The following is a 13,877-nucleotide window of genomic DNA, read 5'->3' as shown; positions in this document are numbered from 1 at the left end:
AACACGGGGAGGGGCTGCCTGCTCTGACAGGCGTTCTCTCCTTACTCTCCCACTGGCTTTCAGAATCTGGGGAAGAGAGGATCAATTTCATTTCCAGGCAGTTTCTATGCAAAATATTTTGTTAGATATATTCAAGCTATTCAAAGCCATACATGACTGAGATTCCAAACCTCATTTCTACAACTGAAGATTTGTATCATTCAAAATAAAGCTACAAGATGGACGATCACTGGCAATAGTAGGTGGTACTTGTAACATTTAAAAGGAAGGGTTTCAATTGGGACATATATAAAAGTGGCCCCAACTTCCAGAATAGCCCCATACAGAAACCCCACTGAGAACATGGTGCATCAAATGAATCTATGGTTCTAAACTTACTAGTGAATACTACGTAGCAAGCCAAGGAACAGTACGTTGCTTACAAGAGCTCACTACTTGTTCAACTCTCTCCATGATAGGAGGAAAATTCTCTAAGTGGGAAAGGGAGTGTTGCAATATCCCAGGCTCTGTACCAAGGTGTCAATTATAGTGAAAGCACAGGATGGGATCTACTGGTGGGCTGGCTGCAGGCACTGAACAGTGACCTAACTCTGGAGAGGGAGAAAGAGAAGGAGGAAGGGAGGAAGGGAGGAGAGTGGAGAGAACACACATGAAGTAACCCCATAAGGAAAAGATGGTGTAAAATTCCTTTGTATTTACTTCACAGTTTGTCATGACCACTGTGCATTAACGATGGCATGGGGCCCCAGACTGGGAATGTCTGTGAACTGGTTTCTTCGGGTTTGGCGGTGGCCGTGTTGGAAGAACAGCAGTGGAGCGCGTGGAGAGCAGTTCACTGGGTGACACAGCTGTGGGGAGCGCAAAGCCCCGGCGGGGTGGGCTCCAAAACTCTCCTGCTTGGGACATCCTGTGCCCACCGTGCTTGTCATGGTGTGATTCCTCACTGTGCAAGTTACATGCAGATCACAGTGAAGATGATTTTTATAACGCAACGATGCTTAGAGATGTGAGATTTGCCAAGGATGGAAAATGAAAACTGTAATGATAAAAAAGAAAGGCGATAGTGGGTACCTTTCAGTGGGCCCTGCCAAGGTGTGCCACTCAGCAAACATTCCTTGTGGGACAGAGTTAGTGCAAGAGGTTCATTGGGGCAGGGAGCGAGTGGGAAAGGCAGAGAGAGAGAGAGAGAGAGAGAGAGAGAGAGAGAGAGAGAGAGAGAGAGAGAGAGAGAACAGGGAATAGGCAAGAAGCAAGAAAGACAAGAGAAACAAGAGAGAAAGAAGAGTCAAGAGAGGAGCAGGAGAGCGAGCTGTTCCGGGCGGGAACTTTTAAAGGGTGCACACGTCACACAGCTGAAGTGGAAAGGCACCTGGCAACAGGTGATGATGTAACTGCTTCAGCAGCAGAGGCGCGCTGCTGCCCTGATGGAAACTAACAAAAATAAAAGGAAGTTTGATGCATTATGGACCCATGAATTCTACCTGCGGAAAAACAGGCTGTTGATCAAAGAGAGCAATTATGTCCCTACATCCAAGGTTAGGCCTGAGTTCCTTGGTCGTGTAGCTTACAGAATCAATCACAGACTTCAGTGTGCACCTTTAAAAACAAAGTTGTGAAAGGAAATTAAATGACCTATTGTGTGTAACGAAAAAAGAAAGATAGACGGTTGGCTAGAGCACTTGTTTAAGGTTTGTGGAGCAGATGTAGGACAGAACTTGGCTGCACTAAAACAGCAGACAGTGCCTGACAGCACAGAGGACCGGCTGAAATATAATTAAGGTGACAATGTTATGGTGGGAACATGAGGACAAGGGGAGATATTTAACTACATGGGGGCTTCTAAGGAAAACATGTAACTTGTCATCAGAATGTGATTTCTTCCTGTGTAAAGATGTTAATTTGTTTGTGGAAAAATATGTAGCTTGTGGTTGTGAGATGATTTTCTGCTTGCATAGAGATTTTTTTCTTAGGTGGTATAAAAGGCTTAAGAGAAAAATAAAGACAGAGAGGATTAAGTTTTGCCCCCTCAGTGTGTTTAATAGTTGCCTACTCCCCATGTCTTCGGTTTCTCTGACCTGCTGAAGCTAGATTCTGGCAAGGGTTGTCATCTATTGTGACAACAAATAAGTCACCTTGGGCACAGGATTACAAATCCAGATCACTTTTATGTGGTTCACGTTGACAAACCACTCTATAAAGTGAAATGCTTGGCAATGACTAAGTACACATTGGAAAACGTACACATCAGGAAAACATTGCCCATTAGAGGGTGTGTTATGGTCATACCTTAGTGATGCACACATGGTAGGCAATATATGCCTGGAAAAACAATGCTTATAAAAGTTCTCATGGAACTGCAAGTCCAGTTTGCTGAGAAAACCCCAGAGGTCCAGTGGTAAAGTTCACCGAGATGAGTACTCAAGATACATTCTCTCTTTGAGAGGTTTTCTCACGAGGTAAGAATTCTGGAAATTCTGCAGAAGAGACCCTACCAGCACCACTCCAATAGAAGGAAGGAAGGAAGTGGCCCAGTGAACTCTGGGACATGCTACTGTACATTGGAAATGGTCTAAGGCTCAGACTCCAAGTCTTATCTCCAACATGTTAATGACTGTGTAGTTTTGAGTAGTTGATAGCTCTCTCCAAGTCTCAGTCTATCACTAAAATGGAAAATGTTATTGATAACTAAGTATAAAAGTATTCTATGTTCTAGAATAACACTCAGCATATCATTTGTTATAAAATCATCTTGACAACAGCAGCATTTTCATGGATTTGTGTCCATGTGTGTATACGCATGTTTGTGCACAGTGCATGTGGAGGTTAGGGAGTCTCTTGCGGAAAGGAACCTAAGACTTTAAGAGTTAGGTTGGCTGACCAGCTATGGTAGTTTGAATGAGAAAGGCCCCTGCAGGCTCTTAGATTTGAATATTTGGTCACCAGGGAGTGGCACTATTTGAAAAGATTCAGGTGTGGCCTTGTTAGAGGACGTGTGTCACTGGGGGTAGGCTTTGAGGTTTCAAACAGCCCATTCCAAGCGCAGAGTCTCTTCTTGCTGCCTGTGGATTCAGATGTAGGAATCCCAGCTACATCCATAGCACCATGTCTGCTATACACCATCATGCTTCCTACCACAATCATAATGGACTAAACCTTTGAAAGTGTAAGCAAGCCCCCATCAAATGCCTTCTTCTATAGGGGTTGCCATGGTTATTGTATCTCTTCATGGTAGACCACTAAGACACCAGTGAACCTCCCGTCCCCACTTCCCAGCACCGGGATTACAGGCATACAGCATTGAACCCAGACTGTTATGTGGAGCTAGGGATTCCACTCAAGTCTCCAGGAGTGTGTGGAGTCAGCTACTCAGCTCCCGACAGCAGCTTCTAGTTACATCACTCTCTATAACAGAACTCCAGTGTTCCTTGTCAGGTGACTGTTGACCCCTCTACATCAGCCAAGGTGCTGTGCCTTATATATTTCTCAGCTCAATAGCCCAGGCTAGTGCCTGTGCAGCCTTGGCTCATCCTGCAGGCTGCACTTACCTCGTAGTAGCTCTGGACAGCATTCATAAAGGCCTCATCAGCCACGATTTGGGTCTCCCCATTGAGGAAAGCCTGGAACCGGTCCTTGACAGTCTGCAGCTGCTGTTTGCTGATCTGCAGAGAGAGAAAGAGAACCTTGAAGGCTTCATGGGAACAGGAACATGACTACTTTACGACAAGGTGCCTACCTATCAGAATGGGGACCTGCCTGATAAGTGAGTAAACTTTCTAAACTAGTATGGAACAGAGTCAGCACTAAAAATAATACAAGCCACAGTTAAATACATTGCTTTCAACCATGTGGGACTGCTTATACCACAGAAATCAGCAAGTGCTATCAAGCAGGTATATATGTTTATTCCTAACTTTAAAAAAAGAGTTGGTTGTTGAAGCATTGCACTGGGAATGATGCTTGGTTATATTCAGAATTTGCTATTTTTTCCATCCCTTACTTTGATCTGTGCCCATGGTTATTTATAGGCACAGAGCTTGTAAGATAGAAACTGTAGAGAATTGGGTCACATCTCTTCCCAGATTCATGTTTAGGGATGCATCACTGGCTGGTGTTATTAGCCACATGGGACTATTTATACTGCAGAAATCAGCAAATACCACCAAGCAAACAGGCAAACTTGTTTATTTATTTATTTATAACTTTAAAGAAGAGTTAGCTGTTGGAACGTTGCCTAGCGGACACCCCACCATGCATAACAGACACTTCACTGTGTGTAACGGACACTCCACCGACAGGTGCTTCTGGGGTCTGAATACCTTGCAGAATGCAGCATGCAGAGGCTTTGGAGACACTGCTGGTGTGAGTACACCCATGAGCATACAATAGTGGCTCAAGGTTCGAGGAGCAAGGAGGCATATTTGGGCTGTAGGTATGTACAGCTCCCAACCCTCTCAGCCCCAGTCAGCTTGTTTCCAAGGAAAACAGCCCTGGGAGATCCAAGCTGCATCCTCCTGTGCTTGTGCCTACCTCGTCTCTCCGCCTTTCCCTCAAACATGATCAGCACCAGTATAAGAAGCACTCCAAAACCCAGCTAAGACTTCCTCACATGTGATTCAAAGGCAAACATTTGTCTTTACAACTCATGGTTATGATTACATGTGTTAGATCCATTTTGCTATTTTTTTCTCTAAGGCTTCCCAAGGGCTGCACTAGTGACTTACATGTGATAAGCAGTCAATTAACATTGATTTAACTGAGTAAATAAAGCGCAGGAAAGATGCTATCTGCGGGTTGCCTTGAAATAGCTTAGTTTCTGTTGACATTATGTAAAGTTAATAAACTACTCAAAGTTCAAGTTCCTGACTTCTAAAAAAGTAAATACTTTAAAAAAGTTACATTTCAAAATGAAGGATGAGACACTTCTGAGGACCACAGTTCTAATAGAAAAAGAACATCCCAGCAGCACCATGATGTCTGAGCACCAAGATACTGTGGAAGAACCACTTACATTCTGACTTGACCAGAGAGCTAAGCTTCTGTAGGATGGGGCTGGGCTTAGATAAATGCATTTGATGTCACTACCCATTTTTTCCTTTGGAATACAGTAATCACTCTAACTGCTCATTGCCTTATGAGGTTACAGTTCTTCAGTGACATGAATCCCTTTCTGCAAATTAAGGTGTATTGTCCAGAAAGGGGACAGGGTAACTACAACTGATGTGTGTGTGTGTGTGTGTGTGTGTGTGTGTGTGTGTGTGTGTGTGTGTGTTGCTAGGGATAAAGCCTGTGCTTCTCGTGGTTTCTTTTTCTTCTTGCACTCTAGGTAAGCATTCTACCCCAGAACTATCTCTACAGCTCAGATGCTGCATCCTTAAACAGCATGGAGGTGAGTGTTCCTACCACAAAAATGCTATTCATGTGAGGTGATGCCTTTGCCACTTAGGTTTAACCCACCACAGAGGGGAGCATAATCCAAGCAGGTTGCAAACAACAAACACGATTTTGTCTGTTAATTAAAGTGGTATTAAGTTTCTCTATGGAGTTCAAATGCCTTTTCCATTAGACTGGATACAAGCAGAAGATAATGTGTAAATCTCCAGGAGACTGAAACCTCATCTGATTTCTACTTGAGAAATAAAACAAGGAGTTTTTTGAATGTTCATGACTGGCCGCTGGGGAGCTCTGATTAAAGTTTGTAAGTTTTGAAGAACTGGGGGAATATGGAGGCAAGGGAAGATGAAAAGATTTAAATTTGATGAGATTCATGCTTGTTTGGTTTTTTAAAATTTCTTGTATGTGTTTGTAAGTATGCTTGTTCATATGTGTGTGGGTATGTGGAGGCCATAGGTCAACCTTAGGTATAGTTCTTCAGAAGCTATCCACCATATTTTTTGAAGCAGGTTTTCTCACTGGGACCAGAGGCTTGCAGAATAGGCTGGGCTGATTTGTCGGCAAGTGCCAGGGATTGGTCCTTTTTTGCCTCTCCTGTGCTAGGATTATAAGTGTGTACCTGTGTGTGTGGCTGAGACTTCAAGTGTCTGCCTGTACGTGGGACAGGGATCACAGATATGTACCAGTCTGTACCTGTCCATAGGTGCTAGAATCACCGTGGGCTAGGATCACAGATATATACCTGTAGGTGGGCTAGAATCACAGATGTGTACCTGTCCATGGGTGCTGGGATCACAGATGTATACCTGTCCATGGGTGCTGGGATCACAGATATATACCTGTCCATGGGTGCTGGGATCACAGATGTATACCTGTCCATGGGTGCTGGGATCACAGATGTGTACCTGTCTGTGAGTGCTGGGATCACAGATGTGTACCTGTCTGTGGGTTCTGGGATCACAGATGTATACCTGTCCATGGGTTCTGGGATCACAGATGTGTACCTGTCCGTGGGTGCTGGGATCACAGATGTGTACCTGTCTGTGGGTGCTGGGATCACAGATGTGTATACCTGTCCGTGGGTGCTGGGATCACAGATGTGTACCTGTCCGTGGGTGCTGGGATCACAGATGTGTACCTGTCTGTGGGTGCTGGGATCACAGATGTGTATACCTGTCCGTGGGTGCTGGGATCACAGATGTGTATACCTGTCCGTGGGTGCTGGGATCACAGATGTGTACCTGTCCATGGGTTCTGGGATCACAGATGTAAACCTGTCCATGGGTGCTGGGATCACAGATGTGTACCTGTCTGTGGGTGCTGGGATCACAGATGTGTATACCTGTCCGTGGGTGCTGGGATCACAGATGTGTATACCTGTCCGTGGGTGCTGGGATCACAGATGTGTACCTGTCCGTGGGTGCTGGGATCACAGACCGGTATGTGGGCTGGGTTCAAGGTCATCCTCATGCTAATGCAGCAGGCATTTTATAGACTGAGCCATCTTCCCCACCCTGAGGTTCATACTTGCTATGCTCTGGAAGATCCACAACTCAACATCAGCCACATTTGTAATTTAAAGTTTAAAACAATTCAAATGATCTTTAAAATGCTTTATTTTAATCAATATGTCCTGAAACCACTTCAACATGTAATTGCGACAGGAACTTCTGATGTGATATTTCATTTGTGTAATGCCATATCTTAGAAATATACCACTCTTTCCTCTTCTAAGACATTACAGCTGAGTCAGGTGTAGGTGCAGGTGGCTGGGGCTGCCATGTTGAATGGTATAGCCTTAGAACATGGAAGGACTCACATTTTCATTTAACCTGTCCTGTTGTGACCCAGGAATATTGCATAATGACTTTGTATGCCTCTGAGACTGAGCTGCTTTGTGCAGCCACAGGGGACCCACTCACAAGATGGCATTCTAGCATTAATCCCTCCAAAAAAGGTTAGGTGGAACTTATTCAAGACAGAAGTCCTAGCCACTCAGAACAAACCAGGCCATTTCATAGACTTTATGTTTAGGATTCTTTTCAGGTCAGGTCAACCCTAGCTCTGTGAGATGTGGAAGGCATGCAACCTTGGGTAAGCTTTTGTCTTTAGTACTTAAGAGTAATAGAGACAAAATTAGGAGCACACACCATCTGAGTGATCAGAATTGATTGCTGACCAAAGCCAAATCCACTATCTGAATTTAAAGAAATAGGCATGAAGCTCATTTATATACAGACATTTACAAAGAGCCCAGGATGCACCCAGAGCTCCTCTGGGACCTAAGGGTTCACTAGGCAACATCCTTTGATCTCACTTGCCAAGCCAAAATTCTGGGTGCTGTACCTTGATACCAAAGGTATTAAGGCATATCTTTAGGGACCTTCCATGTATATGGAAAAGGAAAAGCATAAAGAGCTAAGCCAAATTATGTTCTAGGCTTTCAGAGGAGAGAAATTACAGAATATAAAAGTCTCAGGAGAAAAAGTGAGAAGGGACAGGTGCATGCGCGCTTTTGAACATACACATTGTAAGTAGCCTATCATGTATACACTATTAATGATTTATTTGCTCTGAATTAACCTTTGCTCTAGATGTAATACAAACTTGAGGCTCATTGTCCCTGGTGTATGGAGTGCAAGATAAGAAGAAAAGCCTCAGTATCATAAATATCAGAGATAGAGACTGGTCACTGACCAGAGGAACAAGACTAAGGTTTGGGATGAAGCTGCTTTTGCTCTCCTTCTCTGCATGATGTGATGACTACATATCACATTTAAATTCAATTCCTGTCCCTGCCAATTGGCTTCTGAAAGTCACTGGTATCATGGGCCCAATTCTGGCTTCCAAAAACCTTCAAGAACATTAAGCTCAGTTCATTTCAGAGAACAAACACCACAAAGCCACACTTCTCCGGGCACATTAAGCTCGCAGCTGCAGTGGAGCAAGGGCAGCTCTGGTAGCAGCACCTGAACTCTCCCATCACTTTCTTCCCATCCACACTTACCATTTCCTTTCTATAGAGAGCACTTAATCTGCAAACTCTCCAGCTTTGTCTCATTGGGCAGAGAGGAGCCTGTATTGACCCCAGTGTTTGCTTCTGTGTCACGGAGCCAAAGCTGATTGCATAGGACTGCAGTGAGGCTCCTCAGTGCAAAGGCTGCCGTGGGATGAGTGCTCAGCCTATGCTAGCTACTACAGATGGATTCTTACCATTGTGACTGACATAGTATTCCCTTGATAGGACCAGACTGAGAGATTATACATATCTACCAAATTTAGCCTATGTGTTCTTTCCCAGAGGACCCAGGAAGAGTTTCACTATCTTCTCAGGACTCTGAAGAAGTCACACATGGTACTACACTCAGAAGCAGGGTAATGGGTTGGAGTTCAGACCACATATTTAGTGTCAAAGGGACATAGGCTCATATTTTGGTGTTCCCACTTATTTCCAAGTTTGGAAAAAGTGCATTTCTTAAGCCTTGGCTCCTTAGGTAAAAATGTGGGGATTATGTAAGACCTGTTTCCCCGGCTTGTTTGGAATATTGAAGGGGAATTTGGACTTGGCACACCACCTGGCACATTCAGTCGAGTGAATTAGAGGAGACAGTGATGAGTTAGTCCCAAGGTCCTGGCCGAGGCCACACTCTGCTCCTCCCCACACCACTCTGCTCGGCCACAGCAATTGCTGTCTTGCTGATGCCCAGGAGTCCGCAAGCCTTTGCTGTCTGAAACCCTTGTCTTTGTTATTCCCTGGTGAGGTCATTTCTCTGGTGGTCCCTATGGGTACTCTCTTGATCCAAACTCAGCCCATGCCTCTAGGAGAACCTTCCCTGAACAAGTGTCTAGCTAGTGTCCTTGGGTTAATGTTCATCATATCACATTGGTTCTGTGCATTTCTATCAAGTCTTTATCATTGTCAGTATTTATATTATCAAACATAAATTTGTTTGAATGGATCACAACATACACATATACAAAAACAAAATAGTAAATAGTAAATACAGGATAAATATATTCTTACAAAATTAGCTTTCCAATGTACCAATTCTTTTTTTTAAATTTTATTTTACATTACTATTCAGTTCCACATAATAGCCACAGATTCTCTTGTTCTCTCCCTTCCTGCCCCCTCCCCTTCCCCCCAGCCCACCCCCCATTTCCACCTCCTCCAGATCAAGGTCTCTCCCGAGGACTGGGATCAACCTGATAGACTCAGTCCAGGCAGGTCCAGTCCCCTCCTCCCAGATTGAGCCAAGTGTCCCTGCATAAGTCCCAGGTTTCAAACAGCTAACTCATGCAACGAGCCCAGGACCTGGCACCACTGCCTAGATGCCTCCCAAACAGATCAAGCCAATCAACTGTCTCACCTATTCAGAAGGCCTGATCCAGTTGGGGGCCCCTCAGCCTTTGGTTCACAGTTCATGTGTTTCCATTAATTTGGTTATTTGTCCCTGTGCTTTATCCAACCTTGGTTTCAACAATTCTCGCTCATATAAACCCTCCTCTTTCTCACTAATTAGACTCCCAGCGCTCCAACTGGGGCCTAGCCGTGGATGTCTGCATCCAGATTCCTCAGTCCTTGGATGGGGTTTCTGGCCCAACTATTAGGGTGTTTGGCCATCCCATCACCAGAGTAGGTCAGTCCTGGCTGTCTCTCGGCCATTGCCAGCAGTCTTTTGTGGGGGTATCTTTGTGGATTTCTGTGGGCCTCTTTAGCTCTTTGTTTCCTTTTCTCATGTGGTCTTCATTTACCATGGTCTCCTATTCCTTGTTCTCCCTCTCTTTTCTTGATCCAGCTGGGATCTCCCGCTCTCTTTCCCTCGACCCTCGCCCTTCATTGCTCCCACTCATGTCCAGGCTGTTCATGTAGATCTCATCCATTTCTCCGTGTCTTTCTTGGGGTCCCGTTTTCCAGGTAGCCTCACTGGTGATGTGAGTAGCAGTCCAGTCATCCTTGTTCCACATCTAGCATCCTCCTATGAGTGAGTCCATACCAATGTACCAATTCTTGTATCAAGACAAAACAGTGAGTGCCCAGATCTGAGAAACTCCTGAAAGACTCCAGAGTCATAGATGGTCCTGTTAGATCACAGACATCCTAGAACCCCTCTCTGTGTCAGAAATCAGGCCACTCCTCCCCAGTGGACTTGGTTTCTTCCTCCTACTGGTCTCTATGTAGGCGGGACTTGTAAGCAATTTTTTCCCTTATCTCTGCTGCTTACAGTGGCCAGGCTCCCCAGTCCTGGAGAAAAGTGATTGCCCCCTTCCCAACTTCTTTCCCTCCTTCTTCGCCCTCCAGCTGCCATCATGCTGCTCACGGCAGCTCTCTCTCTCTTACTCAATGGATCTCCTCTGGGGTTTTAAAGGGAAGCCTCTCTTTTCCTTTAAGGCTCTCTTATGTCTCTGATAATAGACCAACTAATTGCTCTCACACCTCAAGTCTGGATCATGGTCTGCCTTGTCACAAGCTCTCTCTCCTAATAGAGCTCATTTCTGAATAATAATTGGTCTTCACTTCCTTCTCTGCAAGCCAACAGGACCTCCTTTTTCTTTCTAAAACCATTTGATTACGCTTTTATTTGTAGCACGCGTATGTGTGTGTGTGTGTGTGTGTGTGTGTGTGTATGTGTGTGTGTGTGTAGGCACATGTTCCACAGTGTGCATGTGTTGGTTAGAAAGCAGCCTGTGGGAGTCATTCATCTCCTTCTACCATATGGGGCTGGGATAGAACTTGGGCTGTCACTTTGACAGCAGGTGCCTTTTCCTGTTGAGTCATCTCATCTCCGCCTTTTCTCTTTTATCCTAACACTCCCCAGAGATGACCGACAGCCTGAGTCCTGTCATCACAGGGTATTTGTACCAGCTTCTCCGTGTGGTGCTGGTGCAGTCACGCACAGCAGGTTTAGCCACAGGGATGGGAGGAGGCGCAGTAGCTTGTTCACCATTATTGCTGAGTAGTGTTCCAGTGTATGAATCACTGCTGTTTGTCCAGTTTCTATCTGATGGGCATTTAGCCTTCTGTATTTGATCATGATCTGCCTCCCACAAAAACACGTTTTGTAAGTATAACAACCCATCCCCTATACTGATGTGCTTAGACTCTGGGACATAATTAGCTCTCAACAAATATAATTTGTTGAATAAATTTAACTTATTGAATGCTTCATATACACTAGGTTCTGGAGATTACTAAGGTGCAATCTTAGCTCTCAGGTCAGAGATCATATGTTCACTTGACTTCCTAACATCCAGTGTCATTGTCTTTTAAGATGAAAATTTTAGGTGTTCATAAAAATAGCTAGTCTATGACACTACCCCTCACTCATTGCTGCAAGGGATGAATTAGCTGGAGCAGTTCAGGCTGAAGAGCTTACCCTGGTAGTGAGGAAGTGGAGAACTAGCGGGCTGACCAACTCTCCAGCTGCCCAGGCCCAGAACCAGGGTTATGTGTTGACCCATCCCAACATCCACACCATCTATGATCTGCTGGAGTATGCAAAGGGGCCTGACCCACAGACCCAAAGCTGCAGGATTTCTGAAACAGAGGACAACAACCAGACATCCAGAAAGAGCCCCAGTGAGGGCCCAGCATTGATAGTGTGGTAGAAACCAGAGGCCTCAAACCAGACCAGAGAGTCCTTGCAATGAACACTTGTAAGTAAAAATGGATGGACAACAGAGTTACTGCATGACTCACGGTGTCACGCTGCAGCTTCCATGACAAAATTTTAATTTTTCTCCTTTTTTTCTCCTAAATTTTGTTTCATTGTGGGGGGAGATTTGCAGGGGGGGGGCAGATGTAGAAGGATGGGAAGTAAATGGGATCCAGATGCATAATGTGAAAGACACATAGAATAAATAAAACGAAAAGGTTAAAAAAAAACCCAGCTAGTCTAAGAATCAGTTGGTGAACAGTTTCTGCCTGGGTAAAAGTTAACTGACCCGGTAGACAGACTGAGTCCAGAGGATGACCTTGCACAAATGACCTGAAATGATTGGTCTAGGGGAGCTGACGATGGTAGCCTAACTGTAAACAAACCAATCTGCACAAGCCCTCACCAACAGCCTCCTGAAACAGCAGCCACCTAACAGCATTTAACGTGTGCAGAAGGCGCGTGTGCATCAAGGGCAGACTGAGGACTGCAGCAAGAGTTCCCAGAGCAGAAAGCGCAGCGGGGAGAGGTCCTGTGTAGGGGGGCAGTGCTGTGTGCTGCGTTCTGCGTGCTGCGTGCTGCGGCTGTTTCGATGGAGCCACCCAGACGCCCTGGATTTAATCTAGCTCATTAACCAAGGTCTGGAAATTCCCACTGCACTTGGGGCCGTTCGTAACTCACTGCGGCATTGGCAGGCGTGTGAGATGGATCTTCAGTGAGGAGGAAACATCGTGTTCTAAGTGCTGGCCTCAATAGAAGAACAGTGAAGGCAGAGCCTGCTCTGATTACACCTTGGTTATGCTGCAATATCTTGAACAAACAATTCACTTTGGTGTCTCTCCCCTGAAAACAAGGGACAGTGCTGTTTCCTAGAGAATAGTGCTTTCTATTTACAGGGTTTTCATGGGGCCCAGACAAGATGATATATGTGAGTCACACAGACCACTGCCCAGTGTACAGCAAGGGCTCCTGCTATATATTAAAGTATTGTTGCCATTATTTAATTTTCTTTTTTTAACCTTTCATCTTTTTCACGCTTCTTTTTGCTTATTCACTCACTTTCTAAATTACATGAATGTGGCTGGCAATCTTCACCATTTCTTCCTTAGCCTTTCCACTTGAGGGGTTAGAAAGCCTATTTTTTCTTCCAAATCTCCTTGAAATTGGGGTGGCCATGTGACAGTGGCAGACATCTAAGGACTTTGTGGGGCACATTTGAGACCCCCACAAAAAGGAGGACACCACTCCGAGACATCACCGGTTCCTTCCTGTCACCTCTTTTCTGGACTGAGCAACCAGATCCAGTATCTACAGCTGGAGTGAGGACCATGAACACAACAGGAAGTGTGAATCAATGTTTGCTGACACTGATCTCTAGACTTAATGATGGGAGCGATAAAGGAGTCCTGACTTGTTCTCGCTCTGCCACAGAAGAGAGCACAGCTGCTGTGGTACTCACTGGTGAGCATGCTTCCTATTACACAGCTGTGACAAGGGAAAAGAAAGCCATGGCCCGCCCGCCCGCCTCTAAGCCTGAATCTAACCATGTGTCGTTCTGCGCATAGACAAGAGAGTAGAAAGCTGTTCTTCGGTATTAACGGTGGGGTGGATGGGGTGTGGTCTTCTTTGTTATATGTATGTATTCATATTGTATGAGTGTGTACACATGCACATACATTGGCATGGGCATCTTCTTTCATTCTCCACCATATTTTTTGAGACAGGGTCTTCCCACACACTAATAGTCCACTATTATTTGCTTTAGTTTGAAATATATTTCAAATAATTTCATCTTCAAAATTAAAACTTGTTCTAAGCACTAGTGTAAAA

At 44.9% G+C, this 13,877-nt stretch overlaps 1 protein-coding gene across 12 annotated transcripts in view; it reads right to left on the bottom strand.

The window, feature by feature from the left end:
- Positions 1-13,877, bottom strand: part of Cadps (calcium dependent secretion activator) — a 440,161-nt gene that overhangs the window by 334,229 nt on the left and 92,055 nt on the right. For all 12 annotated transcript variants that reach the window (XM_076544508.1, XM_076544497.1, XM_076544503.1 and 9 more), the window contains exon 2: positions 3,546-3,659. In XM_076544508.1, coding sequence (XP_076400623.1) covers positions 3,546-3,659 — 114 coding nt within the window. The remainder of the gene's footprint in view (positions 1-3,545; positions 3,660-13,877) is intronic.

The sequence above is a fragment of the Peromyscus maniculatus genome, chromosome 9 (assembly GCF_049852395.1).
Source record: "Peromyscus maniculatus bairdii isolate BWxNUB_F1_BW_parent chromosome 9, HU_Pman_BW_mat_3.1, whole genome shotgun sequence".
NCBI lineage: Eukaryota > Metazoa > Chordata > Mammalia > Rodentia > Cricetidae > Peromyscus > Peromyscus maniculatus.
The sequence above is the reverse complement of the archived record's forward strand: the minus strand, read 5'-3'. Positions and strand labels throughout refer to the sequence as shown.